This window comes from Anser anser (assembly GCF_964211835.1).
Source record: "Anser anser genome assembly, contig: HAP1_SCAFFOLD_312, whole genome shotgun sequence".
Taxonomy (NCBI): domain Eukaryota; kingdom Metazoa; phylum Chordata; class Aves; order Anseriformes; family Anatidae; genus Anser; species Anser anser.
Window position 1 is genome coordinate 1 of NW_028153783.1, and position 21,959 is coordinate 21,959.

At 66.5% G+C, this 21,959-nt stretch overlaps 4 protein-coding genes across 8 annotated transcripts; 3 read left to right on the plus strand and 1 right to left on the minus strand.

Moving 5' to 3' along the window:
* The first annotated feature begins 46 nt into the window (after positions 1-46).
* On the plus strand, positions 47-2,961 carry LOC310891463 (glyceraldehyde-3-phosphate dehydrogenase 2). Its single transcript, XM_083853732.1, has 9 exons — positions 47-161; positions 237-343; positions 764-854; positions 1,172-1,290; positions 1,369-1,450; positions 1,566-1,717; positions 2,101-2,263; positions 2,349-2,446; positions 2,554-2,961. Exons 1-9 carry the CDS (start codon positions 159-161, stop codon positions 2,624-2,626), a joined length of 888 nt encoding a protein of 295 aa, XP_083709858.1. The 5' UTR covers positions 47-158; the 3' UTR covers positions 2,627-2,961.
* Positions 2,962-3,314: 353 nt separating this feature from the next.
* Positions 3,315-7,166, plus strand: TMEM147 (transmembrane protein 147; the record flags this gene model as incomplete). The annotated part of the gene is given in 8 exon segments (XM_083853731.1): positions 3,315-3,391; positions 4,179-4,248; positions 4,361-4,420; positions 4,526-4,589; positions 4,592-4,661; positions 5,441-5,525; positions 5,942-6,063; positions 7,024-7,166. Coding segments are annotated over 8 exon segments (669 nt in total). The 3' UTR covers positions 7,145-7,166.
* Positions 7,167-7,281: 115 nt separating this feature from the next.
* ATP4A (ATPase H+/K+ transporting subunit alpha) lies at positions 7,282-14,797 on the minus strand. Of its 3 annotated transcripts, XM_083853741.1 has the most exons (23): positions 14,421-14,797; positions 14,037-14,144; positions 13,696-13,755; positions 13,198-13,401; positions 12,651-12,764; positions 12,427-12,561; positions 12,219-12,336; positions 11,879-12,147; positions 11,360-11,558; positions 11,177-11,286; positions 10,932-11,066; positions 10,661-10,841; positions 10,169-10,338; positions 9,765-9,901; positions 9,535-9,685; positions 9,181-9,349; positions 8,945-9,099; positions 8,742-8,865; positions 8,488-8,633; positions 7,948-8,081; positions 7,757-7,858; positions 7,587-7,678; positions 7,282-7,469 (listed from the first exon to the last, which is right to left on the minus strand). In XM_083853741.1, exons 1-23 carry the CDS (start codon positions 14,430-14,432, stop codon positions 7,441-7,443), a joined length of 3,054 nt encoding a protein of 1,017 aa, XP_083709867.1. In that variant the 5' UTR covers positions 14,433-14,797; the 3' UTR covers positions 7,282-7,440. The 3 variants fall into 3 exon arrangements, with proteins under 3 accessions (XP_083709867.1, XP_083709866.1, XP_083709865.1); XM_083853740.1 differs by having other exon boundaries at positions 9,765-10,338; positions 10,661-11,066; XM_083853739.1 differs by having other exon boundaries at positions 8,742-9,099; positions 9,765-10,338; positions 10,661-11,066.
* A 572-nt stretch (positions 14,798-15,369) lies between these two features.
* On the plus strand, positions 15,370-21,726 carry CD22 (CD22 molecule). Of its 3 annotated transcripts, none has more exons than XM_083853733.1 (13): positions 15,382-15,821; positions 16,006-16,425; positions 16,503-16,820; positions 17,131-17,391; positions 17,721-17,975; positions 18,390-18,653; positions 18,977-19,243; positions 19,474-19,737; positions 19,843-19,942; positions 20,066-20,141; positions 20,228-20,325; positions 20,439-20,496; positions 20,616-21,722. In XM_083853733.1, the coding sequence occupies exons 1-13, from the start codon at positions 15,710-15,712 to the stop codon at positions 20,796-20,798; spliced, it is 2,676 nt and encodes an 891-aa protein (XP_083709859.1). In that variant the 5' UTR covers positions 15,382-15,709; the 3' UTR covers positions 20,799-21,722. The 3 variants fall into 3 exon arrangements, with proteins under 3 accessions (XP_083709860.1, XP_083709859.1, XP_083709861.1); XM_083853735.1 differs by having other exon boundaries at positions 15,480-15,821; positions 16,304-16,425; positions 20,616-21,725; XM_083853734.1 differs by lacking the exons at positions 17,721-17,975; positions 18,390-18,653 and having other exon boundaries at positions 15,370-15,821; positions 20,616-21,726.
* The last annotated feature ends 233 nt before the right edge of the window (positions 21,727-21,959 follow it).

Below are 21,959 nucleotides of genomic sequence, written 5' to 3' on the forward strand. Positions count from 1 at the left end.
TCCTTAATTATCCTATTGCCCCCCCCCCCCAATTAATTAACCCCCCCTCATTAATTAATCACAGCTTTGGCCGCATCGGGCGCCTGGTGCTGCGCGCCTGCCTGGAGAAGGGGCTGCGCGTGGTGGCCATCAACGACCCCTTCATCGACCTCAACTACATGGTGAGGGGGGGCTGGGGAAGCAGGGACCCCCCCCACCCAATTAACACCCCCCCCTAATTAATACCCCCCCCCCAGGTGTATATGTTCAAGTACGATTCCACCCACGGGCGCTTCGGGGGCGAGGTGAAGGCGGAGGATGGGAAGCTGGTGGTGGACGGCGCCGAGATCAGCGTCTTCCAGTGGTGGGGGGGCGTTGGGGACACGGGGGGGGGGGGGACGTTGGGGACATGGGAGGGGCTTTGGGGACGCCTCCGGGGGGGGGCAAGGGGCTGGGGGGACATCGGGGTGGGTGCTGGGGTCGGTGTCCTGGGGGGACATCATTGGGGAGGGGGGGACACCGGGAGCAGGGTCTTCCAGTGGTGGGGGGGGCATTGGGGACGTGGGGAGGGGACCTTGGGGACACCTTGGGGGGGGGACAAGGGGGTGGTGGGGTCAGTGTCCTCCTGGGGGGGAACATCGGGGAGGGGTTGATACCGAGACCAGCACCCCCCGGTGGGACAGGGGGATGTGGGGGGAGGGGGTCAGAGATGCCCCAAGGACTTTGAGGGGGGCTCCCCGGGTGTCCCCCCCCGCGTCACCGTCCTTGTCACCTTTGTCCCCAGCATGAAGCCCAGCGAGATCCCCTGGGGTGACGCGGGCGCCCTCTACGTGGTGGAGTCCACCGGGGTCTTCCTCACCGTCGACAAGGCCTCGGCGAGTGTCACCGTCACCAGCTGGGGGCGCGGGGACAAGGGGGGGGGGGGGGACGGGGGGTTTTGGTGGCCCTCAAGGCTTGGAATTGGTGGCCTTTAGGTACGGGGGGTGGCCACCCTGGGGGACGAGGTCTGGTGGCCCTCGGGGACGTGGGGTGGCCACCCTCGGGGGTGAGGTTTGGTGGCCCTTAGGAACAGGGGTGGCCACCTTTGGGGTCGGGAGCTGGTGGCCCTGGAGAATGGGAGCTGTTGGCCCTGGGGGACGGGATTTGGTGGCCCTCGGGGACGTGTTGGTGACACCCCGTCCCCCCCCCCCAGGCCCACCTGCAGGGCGGCGCGCGGCGTGTGGTGATCAGCGCCCCGTCCCCCGACGCCCCCATGTTCGTCATGGGGGTCAACGAGGACGCCTACGACCCCGCCACCATGCCGGTGGTCAGGTGAGGTGGGGGACCGAGGTGGGGACACCTTGGGGACAGCGGCGTCCCCGCACTGACGTCCCCCCTCCGTGCCCCCAGCAACGCCTCGTGCACCACCAACTGCCTGGCGCCGCTGGCCAAGGTCGTCCACGACAACTTCGGCATCGTTGAGGGGCTGATGGTGAGCGGGTCCCCAGGGCTGGTGGCACGTCCCCAGGGCTGGTGGCACGTCCCCAGGGCTGGTGGCACGTCCCCAGGGCTGGTGGCACGTCCCTGACGTGTCCCCGTGTCCCCAGACCACGGTGCACGCCTACACGGCCACCCAGAAGACGGTGGACGGGCCCTCGGGCAAAGCGTGGCGCGACGGCCGCGGCGCCCACCAGAACATCATCCCCGCCGCCACCGGCGCCGCCAAGGCCGTGGGCAAGGTCATCCCCGAGCTCAACGGGTGCGTGTCCCCTCCCTGTCCCCTCGTGTCCCCTCCCTGTCCCCTCCTTGGCACCTCCTGCCACCTCCCCGCCACCGCCGTGGTGCTGGTGGGGGGCTTCTGGCCACGGGGCGCTCATCCTGAGGGGCTTTGGGGTGTCACCGGGGCGTCCCCAAGGTGTCGTGACATCCCTGGGCTGTTCCAGAGGTGCCGCCGTGTCCCTAAGGTGTCACCAAGGTGTCCCCGTGTCCCCTAGGGGATGGCAGGGCGGAGACCCTGCTCCCCACGCGCCACCACCGTCCTCCCCGGAGGTCCCCGAGGTGTCCCGGGGCGCACCCCAGGGTGCCGCTCTCGGCTCCGGGTGCCAGCCCGCTGTCCCCCCCCGCTGTCCCCTGTGTCCCCAGGCGGCTGACGGGGATGGCGTTCCGCGTGCCGGTGGCCGACGTCTCGGTGGTGGACCTGACGTGCCGCCTGGCGACCCCCGCCTCCTACGGGGACATCAAGGACGCCGTCAAGCGCGCGGCCGCCGGGCCGCTGGCCGGGATCCTGGGCTACACCGAGGACCAGGTTGGGGACGTCGGGGGGGGGAAGGGGTGGAGTTTGGGGACGCGGGGACGTTGGGGACCCCCGAGCGTGACGCCGCCGTCCCCAGGTGGTGTCGTCGGACTTCGTGGGTGACAGCCACTCGTCCATCTTCGATGCCGCCGCCGGCATCGCCCTGAGCGACAACTTCGTCAAGCTGGTGGCGTGGTGCGTCCCCGTCCCCGCGTGTCCCCGAGGGGTGGCACCGTACGCGCGTGTCCCCCCCCCCACCCCACCCCCCCCGGTGCGTGACGCCGCCCCTTGTCCCCCTGCAGGTACGACAACGAGTACGGGTACAGCAACCGCGTGGCCGACCTGCTGAGCCACATCTACTCCCGGGAGATCTGAGCGCCGCCGTGTCCCCGTGTCCCCCGCCGTCACCGTGTCCCCCTGTCACCAGGACCCCCCAGGCGTGCCCCCGCAGTCACTGGGACGCCCAGGCCCTGTCCCTGCTGTCGCCGTGTCCCCCCACTCGTGTCGCCGTGTCCCCGTGGCACCCCGGTAGTGTCACTGTGACCCCCGGTCATGCCCCCAGTGTCACCAGGACGCCCCCAGTTGTGTCCCCGCTGTCACTGGGGCACCCCACTTGTGTCCCTGTGTCCCCCCCCCCCCCGTGCCCCAATGTCCCCAGGCTGTCCCCAGCCCCCCCCCCCCCCCCAATAAAGCTCCCACCCGTGACTGTCCCGTGTGGTGCTGGTGCCGTGTGGGGGGCGTGGCCTAACGCGGAGGGGGCGTGGCCTAACGCGGAGGGGGCGTGGCCTCATCGCGGGGGCGTGGCCTCATGGGGAGGGGCGTGGCCTCACGGCGGGGGCGTGGCGTCGCCTCGGGGGAGGCTCGCTGCGTGGGGGTGTGCCCAAGAGGGGGTGGGCTTCTGACGTCACTGTGGGCGTGGCGCGGGGCGCGCTGGGAGTTGTAGTCCCGCGGGGGCGGGGCCTTCCCGCCGTGCACCGCGCTGGGAGGGGGGAGGGGGAGGGGGAGGCGCGTCCCCGTGCGCGTCCCCGCGGCCGTGGCCGGTGCCCGGCGCGTGCCCGGCGCCATGACGCTGTTCCACTTCGGGAACTGCTTCGCCCTGGCTTACTTCCCCTACTTCATCACCTACAAGTGCAGCGGGCTGTGCGTGCGGGCGGGGGGCGCTGGGAGGCGCTGGGCCTTACTGGGAGTGGACCGGGAGGGACTGGGAGGGCGCTGGGAGGGACTGGGAGGGGACTGGGGGGCGCTGGGCCTTACTGGGAGAGCGCCGGAGGGACTGGGAGGGGACTGGGGGCACTGGGCCTTACTGGGAGGGAGTGGGAAGGGACTGGGGGCGCTGGGAGGGACTGGGGAGAGACTGGGGGTCTCTGGGCCTTACTGGGAGGGACTGGAATGGACTGGGAAAGGGCTGGGGGAGACTGGGTGGTTGTACTGGGAGGGAGTAGGGGGGACTTCAGGGGAAATGGGAGGGACTGGGGGAGACCGGGTTGTACTGGGAAGGGGGCAGGAGCACTGGAGGGGGACCAGGAGGGACTGGTGCGTACTGGGAGGTGGCTAAGAGGGAGTGGGAGGGACTGGGAGGCACTGGGTTGCACTGGGAGGGATGGGAGGAGGGGATTAGAGGAGATTGGAGGGGACTGGGAGGCACTGGGGAAGGTTGGGGTGCCCTCGGAGGGGGGACTGGGGAGGTGCGAGTAGGGATGCTGTAGGACTGGGGTATACTGGGAGGAGACTGGGGCAAACTGGGGACACGGGGAAGGGCACACGGGTAAACTGGGATGCACTGGGGGAAAGCAGAGGGGCACTGGGGGGGGGGACATGAGGGCATTGCGGGGAACTGGGCATCCCGAGGGGCTCCTGGGCGGGCTTGGGGGGCTGTTACTGGTGAGCACTGGGACGTACTGGGATTTACTGGTCCTGCGCACCGCAGCTCGGAGTACAGCGCCTTCTGGCGCTGTGTGCAGGCGGGAGCCACCTACCTGCTGGTGCAGCTGGGGAAGGTGAGGCCGGCTCCCTTGGGCCGGGGGCGGGCGCGGGGGGGTCCCTGGGAGCCTGGAGGACCCCCCCCCCGAATTTTGAGACCCCCCCAACCCCCTCTTTCCCCCCCCCCAGATGCTGTTCCTGGCCACCTTCTTCCCCACCTGGGAGGGTCCCTCAGGCGGCTACGACCTGGTGGGGTAAGTCGGGGGGGGCTATAAGGGAAAAGGGGGGTCGTGCCCCCCACCCCCCCCATACGTTGTGCCCCCCCCCCCTGTGTTTTGTGTGCCCCTCCCCCAGGAGTTCCTGAAGGCCACGGTGGACGTGGCCGACCTGGGGGGGCTGCAGCTGGCGCTGGGCCGGGGCGCGGGGAAGGGGAGCACCGCATCCTGGTGGCCGCCATGGGCTGGGCCACGGCCGAGCTGCTCACGTCCCGGTGCGTGGTGGGGGCTATAGGGGGGCTGCGGGGACGTATGGACATCTATAAGGGTCAGGGGGGGCTGTATGGGACCCTGTGGGGGGCTATAGGGGATTGTTAGGGTTGGAGGAGGCTTAAAGGGGGGTGGTGAGGGGGCTGTGGGGAGGACTGGAGGGTTGTGAGGGATCTATAGGGGATTTTGGTACCTATAGGGTGGCTATAAGAGCTTGTAGAGGCATATGGTCCTTCGGGAGGGTTACGGGGAGGGCTATAGGGGCTTTTGGAGCCTATAGGGTGGCTGTAACAGTCTATAGGGGCTCGCAGAGCAATATGGGGCCCTTAGGAGGGGGGGTCTATAGGGGATTTTGGTGCCTATAGGGTGGGTGTAAGGCCCTATAGGAGTCTGTAGTGGGATATGGGGCCCTTTGGGGGGAGTGGGGGGCATCTATAGGGACCTGGGGGCATCTGTAGGGACCTGTGATGGGTGGCTGTAACAGTCTATAGGGCTCGCAGAGCAATATGGGGCCCTTTAGGAGGGGCTATGGGGGGGTCTATAGGGGATTTTGGTGCCTATAGGGTGGGTGTAAGGCCCTATAGGAGTCTGTAGTGGCATATGGGGCCCTTTGGGGGGAGTGGGGGGCATCTATAGGGACCTGGGGGCATCTGTAGGGACCTGTGATGGATGTGGGAGATGCGGGGTGGTGCTATAGGGGGCTGGGGGGTTCTATAGGGGACTGGGGCGGGGGCTACGGGGGGTTTTGGGCACGTTCCTAAGGTTTTTGGTCCCCCCCACCCAGCTGCGTCCCGTTGTGGGTGGGGGCGCGTGGCATCGAGTTTGACTGGCGCCACGTGCAGATGGGGCTGGACTCCAACATCAGCCTGGTAAGGGGGGGGGCTTTTTTTTTGGGGGGGGGGCGGGGCAGGAATCCCATTTATTGCGGGGGGGGGGGGGCATCTGCCCCAGGGATGGGGGGGGGACAGGGGGCAAATGGGGAGGGCAAAGGGGCAGGGGAAGTGTCCCTGGGGGGGTTATTGTCTTTGGGGGGGGGGGGTTATTGCCCTTAAGGGGGGGGGTTTGTCCTTGGGAGCGTTGTTATTGCCCCTAAGCGGGGATATTGTCCTTGGGGGGGGGGCTATTTTCCTTAGGGGGGCGATTATTGCCTCTTGGGGGTGGGTTATTGCCCCTGGGGGGGGATTTATTGCCCCTGGGGGGGGATTTATTGCCCCTGGGGGGGATTTATTGCCCCTGGGGGGGTGTTATTGCCCCCTCCCCCCGGTGATGTTGCCCCCCCCCCCAGGTGCGCCACGTGGCGGCAGCAGCACTGCTCTGGGCCTCGGGGCGCCACGACCTCCCCCCCCGCCTGCGCCTGCCCCTGGGGGGGCTCCTGGTGGCCGCTGCCTACGAGGGCTTCCTCACCGGGTGGGCGGGGCTTGAAGGGGGCGGGCTTGAAGGGGGAGGGGCTTGAAGGGGGAGGGGCTTGAAGGGGGCGGGGCTTGAAGGGGTGCTTAAGGGGGAGGGGCTTGAAGGGGGCGGGGCTTGAAGGGGGCGGGGCTTGAAGGGGGCGGGGCTTGAAGGGGGCGGGGCTTGAAGGGGTGCTTAAGGGGGCGGGGCTTGAAGGGGGCGGGGCTTGAAGGGGGCGGGGCTTAAAGGGGGCGGGGCTTAAAGGGGCGGGGCTTAAAGGGGGCGGGGCTTAAAGGGGGCGGGGCTTAAAGGGGGCGGGGCTTAAAGGGGTGCTTAAGGGGGCGGGCTTAAAGGGAGGGGCGTGAAGGGGCGGGGCTTAAAGGGAGGGGCTTGAAGGGGGCGGGGCTTAAAGGGGGCGGGGCTTAAAGGGGTGCTTTAAGGGGGCGGAGCTTAAAGGGGCGGGGCCTGGGGAGAATCAGGGGGCAGGGCTTCTTTGGTGGGGTGGGGCTTCCGTGGGGGCGGGGCTTCCTTGGAGTGGGCGGGGCTTCCTCGTTGGGGGCGGGGCTTCCGGGGGTGGGTGGGGCTTATGCGGGGGCTGGAGCTTCTGCTGGGGGTGGGCGGAAGTGGGGGGGGGGGGCGTGTCTCCGTAGGGGAGGGGCCTTGGGGCGGGGCTTGAGGGAGGGAGGTGGCTCCAGGGCCCAATAGGAAAAGGGAGGGGCGTGGGGGCGGGGCTTGAAAAGGGGGGGCGGGGCTTGAAAAGGGGGGGCGGGGCTTGAAAAGGGGGGGTGGGGCGTGGTAAAGGGGGGGCGGGGCTTGAGGAAGGGGGAGGCGGGGCTTGAGGAAGGGGAGGCGGGGCTTGAGGAAGCGGGTGGGGCCTACAAGTTCACCCTGGGGGGCCTCGGTGGGGATGGGCGGGGGCCTTGCCCCCCCCCCCCGGAGGGGGCATGCCCCACTGAGGCCCCGCCCCTTTTCCCACAGGTGGGCGGGGCAGGCGCTGGCGCTGGGGCCCTGGGGGGCGCTGGGGGTGCGGGCGCTGGGGGCGGCGGCGCTGGGGCTGGGGGCGCTGCGGCTGCTGGTGCCCCTCCTGCCCCCCCCCTGAATAAAGCCTGCGGTGTCTCTGACTCCTTTATTGTCACGCTGGGGGGGGGGGGGGGGGGGGGGTACGTTTTGGGGAGGGGTCCCAGAGTTCGGGGGGGGGGGGGGTGTCCTGGAGGGGGTCCTGGTCTCCTGGGGGGGGTCCTGGTGTCCTGGAGGGGGGCATCCTGGAGTTCTGGGGTGGGTCCCAGTGTCCCAGGGGGCGTCCTGGAGTCCTGGGGGGGGTCCCGGTGTTGTGGGGGGGTCCAAGTGTCCTGGGGGGGGCATGGATGCCCCCGTGCCCCTTGCAGGGTGGCAGCCTCAGTAGTAGAGCTCACGATCCCACCAGCCTGGGGGGAAAAAGGGGGTGAGGGGGGGTCCTGGGACCCCAAGGGGGGTTACAGGGCCCCCGGGGGGGGGTACAGGACCCCCGGGGGGGCACAGGACCCCTGCTGGGGGGAACTGACTCCCTGGGTGCCGCCGCACGCCCAGCTTGCGGATCTCGTCGTAGATGAGGATGAGGAGGCCGAAGGGCATGGGCACGAACCACCACTGGAACCTGCAGGGAGGGGTCGCTCAGGGTATGCCTGTTTTTTAGGGGGGGGACACAACATACCGTGGGGGGGGGGGCCCCCACCGGATGGGCATGAAGTTGAAGATGTTGGGCATCCCGGGGCAGTAGCAGAGGAAGCAGCCGATGGACACCTGGAAGACGATGGCGATCACCAGGATGTGGTTCCTGCCGGGACACGGAGGGGGGGTGGGTGTAAGACAGGGCCCTTATAGCCCCCATGGGTGCTGCTGGGCCCCTATAGCCCCCGTAGGCACCGGAAGAGGCCCTGCTGCAGCAGGGAGAGGCGCCGGGTCTTGCGGATGAGGACGTCGGCGATCTGGCACATCTCGATGCTGATGAAGAAGACGGTGTAGCATGTGTACTGCTGGTAGCGGCGCTGCTCGAAGGTCTGTGGGGAGACCGGAGAGAGGCCATATAGGGCCATGTGGGGCTGTATGGAGGCGTATGGGGCTGCATGGGGACCATATAGGGGCCGTATGGGGCCATATGGAGTTGTATAGGGGCTGTATGGGGCCATATGGGGGCTGTATAGAGCCATAAGGGGCTGTATAGGGGCTGTATGGGGATGTATGGGGGTTCTATGGGGCAGTATGGAGCCATATGGAGCTATACAGGGGCTGTATGGGCCCATATAGGGGCCATATGAGGCTGTGTGGGGCCCTATAGGGGCCATATGGGGGCCATGGGGGGGCGTTTAGGGGCCATATGTGGCCACAGGGGGCTGTATAGGGGCCATATGAGGACATGTGGGGCTGTATGGGGGCTGTATAGGGCCATATGGGGGCCGCACGCACCCACTGCTGCCCGTAGCTGTCCTGCAGCTCCTGCTCGTGCGTGTCCTCCCAGCGCGGGCGCAGCCCCAGGCAGAGCAGCGGCCACCAGCCCTCCTGCGCCATGGCCACGAAGTAGTCGGTGAAGCCGGCGAACGACTGGATGGCGCCTGCAGGGACGGTGGGCACGCTGTCTGTGTCCCCCCCACACCACCCCCTACCTCCGGGGGGGTCCGGGCCACTCCCCCGCCAGCTCGGGGACCCCCCCCCCCCCTCACCGATCTGGAAGTAGGAGTAGGCAGCCAGGGGCTCGTTCACCAGGCGGTCGCGGCGGGGGTTGCGCGGCTTCAGGTGCATGATGTCGCTCTCGGCGCGCTCGTAGGCCAGGGACACCGAGGGGAACTGCGGGGACATTGGGGACATCGATGGGCGGGTGTCGGGGACGCCGGGTGGCAGGGACGCCGGGGACACGGGCACTCACGATGTCGGTGCAGAGCTCGATGAAGAGGATGGTGATGCAGCCCAGCGGCAGCGGCACGCTGGCCGTGATGTAGATGAGGTAGGGCGTCAGCTCGGGGATGTTCTTGGTCAGCGTGTAGGCGATGGACTTCTTCAGGTTGTCGAAGATCAGGCGGCCTTTGGGGGGGGGGTGGCGGGGTCAGCTCAATGTCCCTCGTCCCCCCCCCAGATTTTTCTGTCCCCCTCCCCGTGTCCCACCTTGCTCCACGCCGGTGACAATGGAGGCGAAGTTGTCATCCAGCAGGATCATGTCGGCCGCGTTCTTGGCGGCGTCGGAGCCAGCGATGCCCATGGCCACCCCGATGTCGGCGCGCTTGAGCGCTGGGGAGTCGTTCACCCCGTCCCCCGTCACTGCCACGATGGCGCCCTGGGGACACGGACTTGGGGACACCAGCCGGGGGGGTGCTGGGCCGCACCCAATGTCCTCCCAGTGCCCCCGAACCCACCCAACGTCCCCAGATCCCCCAAAGCTTTCGAGTTGTCCCCGTGTCCTCAGTGTCCCCCTATTCCCTGGTGTCCCCCCATGTCCACAGTGCCCCCCCATGTCCCCACCAGCCGCTGGCAGCTCTCCACGATGACAAGCTTCTGCTGCGGTGATGTCCGGGCAAAGACCATCTCCGGGTGGGCGCGCAGGATCCCCTCGAGGACGCCCGGCTCCATGCCAGCCAGCTCGGCCCCCGTCACCACTCGTGCCCGCGCCTGCCTGGGGACACCGGACACTGGGTCCCCCGGTCTGGGTGCTCCCCTGTCACCCCCCCAACCCTGGGGACGTCGGGTCCCACCTGGGGTCCACCTGCTCCAGGGGCACCCGCAGCCGTGCCGCCACGTCCTCGGGGGTCTCGCTGCCCTCCGAGATGATGCCGACGGCAGCAGCGATGGCCTTGGCCGTGATGGGGTGGTCACCGGTCACCATGATCACCTGGGGGGGACAAGGGGGACGCTGGCGTGGTCCTGCTGTGCCCTCACATCCCTGTCCCCATGTCCCCCACGTCCCCTGTGTCCCCCCTCCGTTTTTCTCCTCGCTCGTCCCCATCCCCATGTCCCTTCCGTGTCCCCCCCACATCCCCTCCATGTCCCTCCCCAGCCCCTCCGTGTCCCCCCATGTCCCCTCTGTGTCCTCCCCCGTCCTCATTTCCCTCCCCATCCCCTCCATTCCCTTCCCGTCCCCGCTGTCCCCGTGTCCCACCCTGATGCCAGCCGTGCGGCACTTGAGCACGGCGCGGGGCACGGTGGCCCGCGGGGGGTCGATCATGGCCACCAGCCCGGCGAAGCAGAGGCCCACGGCCACCTCGGGCAGCGCCTCGGGGTCCGTCCCCGCCGCCACTGTCCCTGCGGGCAGCCAGCGCGCGCAGAACCCTGGGGACACAGCAGAGACATGGCAGAGACAGGGGGACATGGGAGCACGACCCATTTCCCCCCATGTCCCTATTCCCCCCTCCCAGTCCTATTATGTCCCCCATTCCCTCCCTGTCCCACTATGTCCACATGTCCCCCCTTGTCCCCGTGTCCCCCCATGTCCCTATTTCCTCTCTCAGTCCTGTTATGTCCCCCATTCCCCCATGTCCCCCCCATTCCTCCCCATTGTCCCCAATTCCCCCCATACCCCACAATGTCCCCCATATCCCCACACCCCGCCATGCCCCCCTATGTCCCCCACGTCCCCCATGGTGCCACTCACCCAGGACGCGCTCCCCGCGGCCCCCCAGGTCGGCGTAGGCCCCCTCGAAGGCCTCCCGCCACTGGGCGTCGAGCGGCAGCTCCTGCCCCTTGATCATGACGGTGCTGCAGCGCTCCAGCACCCGCTCAGGGGCCCCCTTCAGCACCAGCAGCTGGCGGTCCCCCGCCGTGTGCACCGAGAGCTGCAAGGGTCCCCTCCTGGTCACCTCGACCCACGCCCTGACCGGCACCCCAGGTTGTCCTCCCCCCTCCTTGGTGCCCCGGGAACCCACCTGGAACTTGTTGGTGGAGTTGAAGGGCAGCTCGGCCACCTTGGGGAAGCGTCCCCGTGCCTCCGACACCGTCCCTACCGTCACCTCCGCGAATTTCAGCAGCGCCGTCTCCGAGGCGTCGCCGATGACCTCGCGCTGTGGGAGCGGGGCTTGGTGGTGTCCTCTACAGGGTTCCCGGCCCATAGGACCCTCTAAGCCCACCATGGCCCCACCATGGCCCCTCCATGGCCCCCCCATGGCCCCACCTTAGCCACGGGGACGTTCTCCTGGCCAGACTTGAACTGGGCCCTGTTACAGAGGGTGACGACGCGGCTCAGCAGCGTCCACGTCTCCGATGACTGGTCAAAGCTCTGACCTGGTGGAGGGGACGTGGGTCACTGTGGGGTCCCCACAGAGGTCGACGGAGGGGAGGCGGGCGCCCGACTCACCCGACTGGTCCTCGGTGGTGTCGGCCGTGTGGATCTGGTTGTCGAACCAGAGGTGTGCCACCGTCATGCGGTTCTGGGTGAGGGTCCCGGTCTTGTCAGAGCAGATCACCGAGGTGGAGCCCAGCGTCTCCACCGCCTCCAGGTTCTTCACCACGCAGTTCTTCCGTGCCAGCCGCTTTGCCGTCAGTGAGAGGCAAACCTGGTGCAGGGGCACCCTGTCAGGGCTCTGGGGAACCCTGGAGGTCCTCGAGCCCCCGTGTGATCCTTGGGACCTTCTGGAGCTCCTGTGGTGGCCTTGGAGCCACAGCGACCTCCTGAAGGGCACTTGATACTCACAGACCCACACAACCCCCTTGGGCCCATATGGCACTCACGTTTTGTGATGGACCCATGGGGACTTCCTGGGTCTCATGGGATGTCCAAGGACCCACGGGGAGTCCCAGTCCCCTGTAGCACCCATGGGACCCACCCACAGCCCAGGCTGCGCTATAGCCCTTCCCACAATGTCCCAAGCCATACTGTGACAGTGGCCAGCAGCCCCTCGGGGACATAGGCCACGACGATGGCCATGAAGAAGACCATGGCACGGAGGAAGGGGTATCCGATGACCATGGCCACCACGAAGAAGGTGGCGCCGAAGAAGATGGCAAGGCCAGCGATGATGTCAACGAAGTGCTCGATCTCGATGGCGATGGGCGTCTTCTCGTTCTCCACACCCGAGGCCAGGCTGGCGATGCGCCCAATGATGGTCCGGTCACCCGTGTTGATCACCAGCCCCGTGGCGGTCCCTGCAGGGGAAGCCAGGTGTCAGGATGGGGACTGGGTGGGATGTGAGGTGCCTGGGTGACATCTGGCCCACCTTCCAGGCACATGGTGGAGAAGAAGGCGATGTTGCGGGTCTCCAGGGGTGAGTCGTGGGTGCACTCAGGTGACCGCGTCTGCGGCTCAGACTCCCCCGTCAGCGACGAGTTGTCCACCTGGAAAGGGGGGGGATACGGCTCAGCCAAGGGTACCCAGGCATCCTGGTGCCCATTTCCCCTCCAGCTGACCCATGTGCCTGGGCCCACCTTGCAGCCCTGGGCTGAGATGATGCGGATGTCTGCAGGCACCCGGTCCCCGCCTTTGATCTCCACCAGGTCCCCAACCACCAGCTCATTGGCGTTGATCTGCAGCTTGTCCCCTTCCCGGATCACTGTGGCTTGCTGCAGGTGACACAGGGACCCTGTGGGATGAGGGACAGGGTCCCATCGCATGCTTCAGGGTCCCAGGTCGTGGGTACGCCCCCCCTCACCTGGGGGACGAGGTTCTTGAAGCTGGCAATGATGTTGGTGCTCTTGAACTCCTGGTAGTAGCCAAAGCAGCCAGTGACGACAACAACGGCAATGAGGGCGATGGCGAGGTAAAGCTGGGGGGGTAAGGGAGAGAGGATCAGGCCACAGGACAGCTCCCACAGTGGGATACCCCTCCCAAAACCCACCCCATAGAGGTTGTGAGGACACAGGTGTCCAGGTATCCCCACCAAGGGGGTGGGGGCATCTCCCTGGCCAAGATGGACCCAGGTATCCCTCTGCCCTCAATGTGCCCCAACTCCCCAGAGGGTCCCAGGTGTCCTTACGCCTCCGGAGGGCCCCAGGCACCCATACTCTCTCCCACAAAGGGTCCCTGGTGTCCCCCACCTCCAGCACCACAAGGGACCCAGGCATCCAGGTACCCCCCAGAAGGTCCCAGGAACTTGGGGACTCCCTGGAGCCACCCACATTCCCCTCTCCCAAAGACCCCTGGCTTCCAGGTGTCCCCCCACCAGGTGTCACCCCCCCAGCTATCCGCCCCAGGCCTACGTTGTCAGCGCTGCCGCGATCGCCCTGCCCCTCCTGCACGCCGTAGGCGATGAGGCAAATGGCCGCTGCTACCCACATCAGGCACTGGAGCCCCCCAGCCAGCTGCCGCCCAAACTTGACGCACTCAGGGGTCCCCCGGGGGGGGCGCAGCTCGTTGGGGCCATCCCGCAGCAGCCGCTCAGCCGCCACCGCCCCCACCAGGCCCTGCGGGGGTCAGCATGGTTGTGAGGTCAACAGGGACCATGGGGGTTGTGGGGTATAAGGGCTGTGGGGTTGGTGGGGTCAACGGGGTTGTTGCGGTCAACGGGGTTGATCAGTGGGGTTGAAGGGTTGAGGGGTTGGTGGGATCAACAGGGCTCATGAGGGTCATGGGGTTGATCAATGGGGTTGAAGGGTTGTGGGGTCAGCAGGGTCAACGAGGCTGATTGGGGTCAACATGACAGGTGGGTTAATGGGGTTGTTAGGGTCGGCACGGGTCATAGATCGGGGGCTGCCCACCTTGGTGATGCTGGTGCTGTACTTGGCCTCCAGGTCGGGCAGTTCGAGCTTGTGGTCATCCTGGGGGCACCAGCCTCAGCGCTGACCCCTGGACTCCGCGTCCTCCGGTGTCCCCCCAGTATTGCCCAGTGACTCTACCAGTGCCCTATGGACCTGCCCAGTCCCCTCTTGACCCTTGACCCAGTCCTCTCCATTGACCCCTCCCGGTCCCTCCCAGTGACCCAATAACATTTGTTGACCTCCCAGTCCCACCAGTTGACCTCCCAGTGCCCTCCACTGACCCTCCCTAGTCCCTTACCATTGTCCCCCACTGGTACCCATTCCCTCCCAGTGCCCCATACCACATCCATCTCCTTCTTCATGTCCTCCAGCTGCTCCTTCTTGCGGCGGCCGCGGCCCTTTGGTGCTTTGGGGGGGGCTGGGCCCCGCGGCCCCAGCTCGTAGCTCTCCTGGGGGTCAGGAATTGGGGGTCAGAGGTTCGGCTGGGGTTGGGGGTGGTCCCTCCATCCTTACAGCATCCCACTGCCATCTCTCCCCTCATCTCTTGCCTCCTCCTCTCCCTCCGGGTGTCCTGCTGTCTGTCCCTCCATCCACCTGGCCCTCTGTCCATCCATTCTTCCCTCTCATGGCCCATTTCCGGCCCACAGCCCATCTCCATCTCTCTCCATCTCCATCTCCATCTCCATCTCCATTTACCCCATGTCTCCTGCGCCCCCAGCCCTCACCTCCTTCCCCATGGCGGCTCCTGGCAGCTCCCAGCAGCTCCCAGTGGCTCCCAGTCTGCTCCTGACCTCCCCTTATAGCCCCGGGAACCGCCCCAAGGTGACCTCGCCCTGAGTCCCTCCTGCTGCGGGGGGGGCATTGGGTGCCCGGGTCCCCTTGGAGGGATGGTGGGGGCAGGGGCCAGGATGCCTGGGTCCCCCCTGTGCTCGCTGAGGGGCTCCTCCCTGAATCCCCTGGGGGCAGAGGGATGTGGGGCTGCCTCACTGAGGAGCAGGGAGCCTGGGTCCCCTGGAAATTAGGGTTGGGGTCCCCTTGGTGTTGGGATCGGGGTGGGGGCAGCAGGAAGCTGGGGTTTGTGGGGGACACTGAGGGACACCTGGGTCCCTTGGGGGGGGGGCAGCAGGGTGGGCTCCCAGACACCAGGGTCCCCCCCCGAGCCCAGCTGCCCTCAGAGTGCCCTTGGTGCTCTTGCCCCCCCCCCCCCCCCCCCTTATCAGTTGCTTTCTTATCAGCCCGGGGAGGGACGGATGCTGGGTCCTACCTGTCACTTGTTAATGGTTAATTACTGATAGCTTATCAGCCTCCTCCTGGTGCCTCTGGGAGGGGGGCAGTGGGGGGCATTTAGGGGTCCTGGAGAGGTTTTTGGGGACCCAGGTGGTGTGGGGGTACCCCCCTGAAGTGCCCCTGGGGGACTGGGCTCCTGTCATGCCCCTCTCTGCCCCCACGCTTCCCCCCAAGGGAACTGAGAGCATCTGGGCTCCCATGCTGCCCTGCTCGGCTCCCCGGGGAACCCCAGCAGCTGGGCTCCCAGCAGGCCTTGCGAGGTGGGGGGGGGGGGATGTTAATGGCAGAAGGCTGTGGGGGTCACGGAGACCCCTTTGGGCAGGGGGCCTATGGGGTGGCACTTGGGGTAGGGGGCCTATGGGGTGGCACCAGGGGAGCCTGTGAGGTGGTTCCAGTGACACCGAGACCCCTGGGTCCCCTTGGGGCTGGGGGGGGATCTGTGGGGTGGCCCCCAGGACTCCTTGGGCGGGGGGGGGTCTATGGGGAGGCCCCCAGAACCCTGGGACCCCTAGGGTTGGGGGGTCTGGGGGGTGGCCCCCAGACCTCTCCCTTCCCTTTAGAGCCACGTGTGTACGGGGAAGCCCCGACAGCAACCGAGCCCCCTGGAGAAGGGGGAAGGAAGTGGGCTCGGCTGCCTTTGAGCGGGGGAGGATGTTGGCACCCGGACGCTTGGGCCCCCCCAGTGCCCCAAAGGGGCGGGGAGTGGGGATGGGGCCAAACGCAGACAATGGGCACCCCAAACGCCTGGGTCCCCCAAACTCCTGGGTCTCCCCCCCCTGCAGCAGCTTTGGTCTCCCCAGCCATGCGGTTCTTCATCTGCCTCTTCTTCCTCATCCCAGGTAGGAACTGAGGGGGGCATGGGGGCATTTGGTGGGGAAGTGGGGCCCCGAAAATGGAGGCGGGTCCTGGGGGAGATGGACAGGGGGGCTCCACACTGCTCCAGGGGACCCTGGTGGACAGGGTCCCCACCTGGCAGTGCTGCGGGCGGGGTGCCAGCTCCGGGGTCCCTGCTGCCCTTGGCAGGTGCTGCCCCAGCCTCCTGCCCGAAGCCGGTGACGGGCCCGGAGGAGGTGGTGGCTGGGCTGGGCTCCTGCGTCCTCATCCCCTGCCGCTACAACTTGTGCCAGGCGGGACCCGGCACCCGCCTGCCCGCCCTGCGCTGGCTGCAGAAGCCTGTCTACGACCACGGCCGCCGCGACTACCTGGGGGGGCTGCTGGTGAGCACCAGCACTGGTGCCACCAGCTCCAGGGCCAGGATAGGGGTCGCGGGGCCCCCCCACGCTCCCACTGCCGACACCGCCTCTGGGGAGGGGGACTGCAGCCTGGTCCTGTCCCATGTCCGAGCGGAAGATGCCGGTGAATACGGGCTGCGGCTGGAGGCCAACGGCACCCGCCCTAACCGTGGCCTGCGCTGGTTCCACAAAGTTGTCCTCAACGTCACTGGTAGGGACCGGCTGCCCGCTCTGCCCCCCGCTCTGCCCCCATTGTTGCAACCAACCCTACACTGGTGCCTCTTGCAGATGCTCCCCCTGCTCCCCGCCTCTGGCCAGACCCGCAACACCTCACCGAAGGGCGCATAACCACCCTGGGGTGCTGGGTGCCCCCTGCCTGCCCTGAGGACACTGTCGCCCTTGCCTGGGATGGGCCAGCCTCCAGAGTGGCAGGGGCAAAAGTGCAACCCTGGACCCCTCCAGACCTCACTGTGTTCCCCCCGGCCACTGGCATCAGCTTGGACTTCAACCCCACCTGGTACCATGACAAGTCCAACCTCAGCTGCCTCCTGCGGGGGGCTGATGGGAAGACTGTGGCCCAGACAACCCGCCAGCTCCAGGTCCACTGTGAGACTTGCGGGGGGTGTGTGTGCGTATGTGCATCCCTAGGGGGTCCTGGGGTGGCTACCGGGGGGGGGGGGGAGAGGGGGGCGGGGTTCAGTGGTGATATGTGTTTGTGCTCTTTGTGGGCCAAGAGAGGTCCCTAGGATGAATGTTCTGGGGATCAACAGGGGGCTGAGGGGATCCCTCAAAGGTCCCGTGGGGACCCTCCAGGGTGTTCTGGAGGGATTCTGGAGGTTTCTGGGGTGTCTGTAGGGTTCTGGGGGTGTGCATAGGGCTTGTACTGCTCCATACTGGTCCGTACTGGTCCCACCAGATGCTCCGCGGGATGTACGGGTGGAGGTGATGCCGACGTCCCCAGTCCACGAGGGCCGGCAGGTGACGCTGAGCTGCCACGACTCCGCCAACCCCCCATCCTTCGCCTATTCCTGGAGCCTGAATGGCCTGGTGCTGCCCTCCAGAATGGACAAGGTCCTCCTGCAGTCAGTCCAGGTCCACGATGGCGGTGCCTACCACTGCCATGCCACCAACATTGTGGGGACGATTGCGTCCCATCCCACCATCCTCGAGGTCTACTGTGAGTAGGACAAGGTGGTGGCATGGGAGGGGGTGGTGGTGATTGTATTGGGGGGGGCACAATAGCTGTCAATGACCCCTAGACCCACCCCTTGACCAACCTGTCAATCATCCATAGCCCCACCCCTTGAGGAAGCTCTGTCATCTCTAGCCCCATCCTTTGGGGTCCCACTGCCCATCATTGCTGGCTTCACCCTTTCCAAGACACCTGCCCATCTCACCTCCCCTTGTCCCAGGAGACACCTGACAATTCCCCTTCGCTCCTCCCCTTTCTGTCCATGTGGGCGTGGCTATCCTACCACTGCCCCCAACCAATATGGCTGTCCCTAGATGCCCCGCGGGATGTGCGGGTGGAGGTAACGTCCCCTGTCCATGAGGGCTGGGAAGTGACGCTGAAGTGCCGCGACTCTGCCAACCCCCCGTCCCGCACCTATGCCTGGAGCCTGGAAGGCCAGATCCTGCCTCACAGCTCAGCCCAGCTCCGTCTGTGGCCAGTCCGGGAAGCGGACGGTGGCTCCTACCGCTGTCAGGCCACCAATGTCATAGGGACGGCTGATTCCCCCCCAACTCTCCTTGAGGTCTACTGTGAGTGAGGCAAGATGGTGGTACAGGTGGGGGGTGGCCTAGATGGCCATGGGGCAGTCGGGGTGGTGGTAGGGGTGGCCTAGATGGCTGTGGAGCAGTCATGGTGGTGGTAGGGGTGGCCTAGATGGCCACAAGGTAGTCAAGGTGGTAGTAGGTGTGGTCTAGATGGCCCCGGGGCATCTAAGGTGGTAGTAGGGGTGGTGTAGATTGCCATAGAGCTGTCAGGGTGGTAGTAGGGGTGGCCTAGATGGCCACAAGGTAGTCAGGGTCGTGGAAGGGGTGGCCTATATGGCCATGAGGTAGTTGGGGTGATAGTAGGGGTGGCCTAGATGGCCACGGGGAGGCTGAGGTGATGGTAGGGGTGGCTTAGATGCCCCTGGGGTTCCCTGCCTTAACCCCACTGCCCCACACCAGACCGGCCCAGGAATGCCACCCTGACGGTGCTGACCCCCCTGCCGGTGCTGGCGGGGACCCATGTATCGCTGCACTGTGAGCTTGGCCTGGCCCACCCGCCTCCGTCCACCATCCAATGGCTGCGCAACGACCGCCATGAGGCCAACACCATCGGCCCCACCTTCAGCTTCATCGCCGAGCCCACCCGAGCCAGCACCTACCGCTGCGTTGGCCAAAACGTCGCTGGCTCCACCCAATCCCCGCCCCTTGCTGTCATCGTCTGGTGTGAGTGGTGGTTTCGAGACACCCCCCCAGTCAACACCGGGCTCCCCGTGGGGCTTTGTGCCCTCGTGCTTTGTGCCTCCCCGTTGCCGTTCTGCCCCCCAGTGGTGGTTTTGAGCCCCTAAAATGACCGTTTGGGGTTCTTCAACACCACGTGAAGGTTTCAAGCCCTGTCATGGCAGTTTTGAGACACCCCCCCCCCAGCCCTAAATGATGGTTTCATTGCCCCTCTCCCCCCCTTGCCATTTTGTGAGTGCTCAAGGGACAGTTGTGATCTCCCAGTCACTGTTTCAACGCCCCCAAAATGTTGGTTTCTCTCCCTGCAGATCCTCCCCAGGCTGCTTGGGTGCGGCAGAGCCCCAGGGGAGAGCTGGTGGCTGGGAGAGGCCCGGTTCGGCTGCGCTGTGAGGCTGGGGTGGCCGAGCCCCCCCTCTACAACATCAGCTGGTTCAAGGGGGGAGAGCGGCTGCCAGCCTCCGGCCCCAACCTGCTGCTGCCCGGTCCTGAGCCCGCCGATACTGGCACCTACATCTGCGAGGTCCGAAATGTCGCAGGGGCTGCCCGCAGCGCCCCCACCACCCTCAACATTCTCTGTGAGTTACAACCCCCCCCCCCAGGGTCTGGGTGAGGGACCCCCAAAGGTCCCCCAAAGGGACCCAGGCAACCCCAGGGTCTGGGTGAGGGACCCTGACACCTCCAAAGTGACCCAGGGGACCCCAACACCCCCCTGAGACCCAGTGGGACCCTAATGCCCCCAGTGGGACCCTGGTGGCCATGCCCCCCACCGGGGAGCTGGGTCCCCAGGCACTGATGCTGGGTACAGTTGGGCCACGGTCGGTGGAGCTTGTGCCGGAGCCAGGAGAGGACGTGTATGAGATGACCAGCGTGGCCCTGCACTGCCGCGTGTCTGCCCAGCCCCTGCCCGATGCCTTTGAGTGGTTTCGTGATGGTCGAACCCTGGGCCGGGCCTCCAAGGACCTGTGGGTGCTGCGTGCCGTGGGCATCCAAGCATCTGGGCGCTACCGCTGCCGCGCCACCAACTCCATCGCCTCTGCCGACTCCCCTGATGTCACCATCACAGTCTACTGTAAGGGATACGGACTCCCTTGGGATGCCTTTGGGACACCCTCCTGGCCTGGGTGGCTGGGAAGGATGCGGGTGTCTTCATCTTCCTGTTGCCTCTCCCTTGTAGACACCAGGGCCACCATCCTGCGAAAGACCTTCCTGGGCCTCGGTGTGGGGCTGAGCAGCCTCCTGCTGCTGGGCACCCTTGGGTGCTTCCTCCGCCGCCGGTGAGACTGAGCACCCGGGTGTCCAATCGTCACTGCTGCTCCCTGGCTACCCGGCTGCTCCTGGGGCCCCCAGGTGCCACCGCGTCAACCCCAGGGGACCCAGCTACCCAAGTGTCCCTGCAGGTGGCAGCGGCAGATGGCAGCTGATGAGGAGCCAGTCGTGGAGCCATCAGGGACCTTCTTCCTCCGCAACAAAAAGGTACCAGACCCCTTCCCGGCCATGGCCAACTGGGTCACTCTTGGGTCACCCAAGGGCCCACACCCACAGCTGGGTCCCTCCTGCAGCCTCGTCCACCCGCGTCCCCACAGCCACCCCACACTGCTGATGACACCATCAGTTACTCATCACTGGTGTCCCCTCCCGGCTCTGGACCTGTCCCCAGGTAATGTTTCCCCCTCCAGTCTTGCCCTTTCTGGACAGGACACAGGCATCATGGCACCCCTGATTCCCCCCCACCCCCCCTCCCACCCCATTGTTTACTCTTTCCCCATGCAGGGTGCAAGGGGACACTGTGGTCTACAGCATCCTCAAGAGGAACGATGGCGCTGCAAAGGTACCCTTATGTCCCCACCATGTCACCCTGTGTTCCTCCACGCACCCAGTGTCCTTCATACCCCCCAGTAACCTCCACGTCACCCCGTGTCCCATCACATCCACCATCTATCCCCACAGGCCACCGAAGGACCCGACTATGAGAACGTCCCCTCTGGTCCCAGGGGCAGAGCTGGGGACAGGGATGGCGATGGGGACGGGACACTGCTCTATGCTGCTCTGGCGCTGTGCCCCCCAGTGACACCCCAGGAACATGCTGGGGGCATGGGAGACACTGTTGAATACGCAGCCCTGCGGCACTGAGCCCTTGGGGACATGGGGAACATCAGAACAAAGGAAGGTGGCCACCAGGGTGATGTGGGGACATCAGGAAATATCCACTGGGACATGGGCAAAGTGGGGATATGGGGACACAGGACAACGGCCACCACAGAGGACATGGGAACAGGGGACGTGGGGACTCGGGCAAATGACCACCGCAGAGACGTGGTCACAAGGGGAGTCACAGCCAGATGGTGACATTGAGGGCAGGGGGACTCCAGAGCTGTGGCCACTGCAGGGGCATGGCCTCGACCATCGTGACATGTCACCACGGGGGGGGGGTGGGGGGTGGGGGGGTGGGGAGGGACACACATGCAAAACCAATGCCAGGACCACGGCCACCACTACTGTTGGGCACTTGCCAGGACAGGGCTGTGCTGGGGACATGCTGGGGACATGTCACAGCCACTGAGGGAGCTGCCACCACCAATAAATTCCTCCTCTGGGTTAATTGAGTGTCCCCTCTCCAGCCGTGATGGCTGGTCCCATGGTCACACTGGGGGGGGGGGGGGGGGGGCAGCTGGGGAATGAGAGGAGTGGCAGCCCAGGTCCCTTGGGTGCTGAAGGGCAGGGATGGGGGTATTTATTCTTGTCTGTCCCTCCCCGCTGCTGTCCGTCCATCCGTCTGCTGCCACGGTAGGGTTCATTCTCCTCCTCCTTTTCAACAGCCCCCCCTTGCCCTCTCTCCCAACCTGGGCTCCCCAACCCGGAGTCCTGTCCCCTCCCCTCCCCCTGACCTTCTGGCACCCCCCAGATTACCCTGGAAGCCCCCAGCCACCCTCCTAAGACCTCCACCCCCAACTCAGGGACCTGCTGCCCTGAACCCTGATAGACCCCGACCGCCATTTGCCACCCCGAGGGAGCCTGAGCAGATTGTGGCCCCCATCGGCTGCCCCATCTCGAGGCCCACCGGATCCCGGCTGCCATGTCGCCCCCCCCCTTTGCCATCAACCACCGCCTGTGCCTGGTGGTCTATGCCGGCGCCTTCACCCTGGGGCTGCCCCTCAACCTGGTGGCCCTGGTGGCCCTGGGGGTGGCAGTGCGGCGCCGGCATCTGCTGCCCGCTGATGTCCTCCTCCTCAACCTGACCGTGGCCGACCTGGCACTGGTGGCCTCCCTGCCTGTCCGCATGGCTGAGGCTGC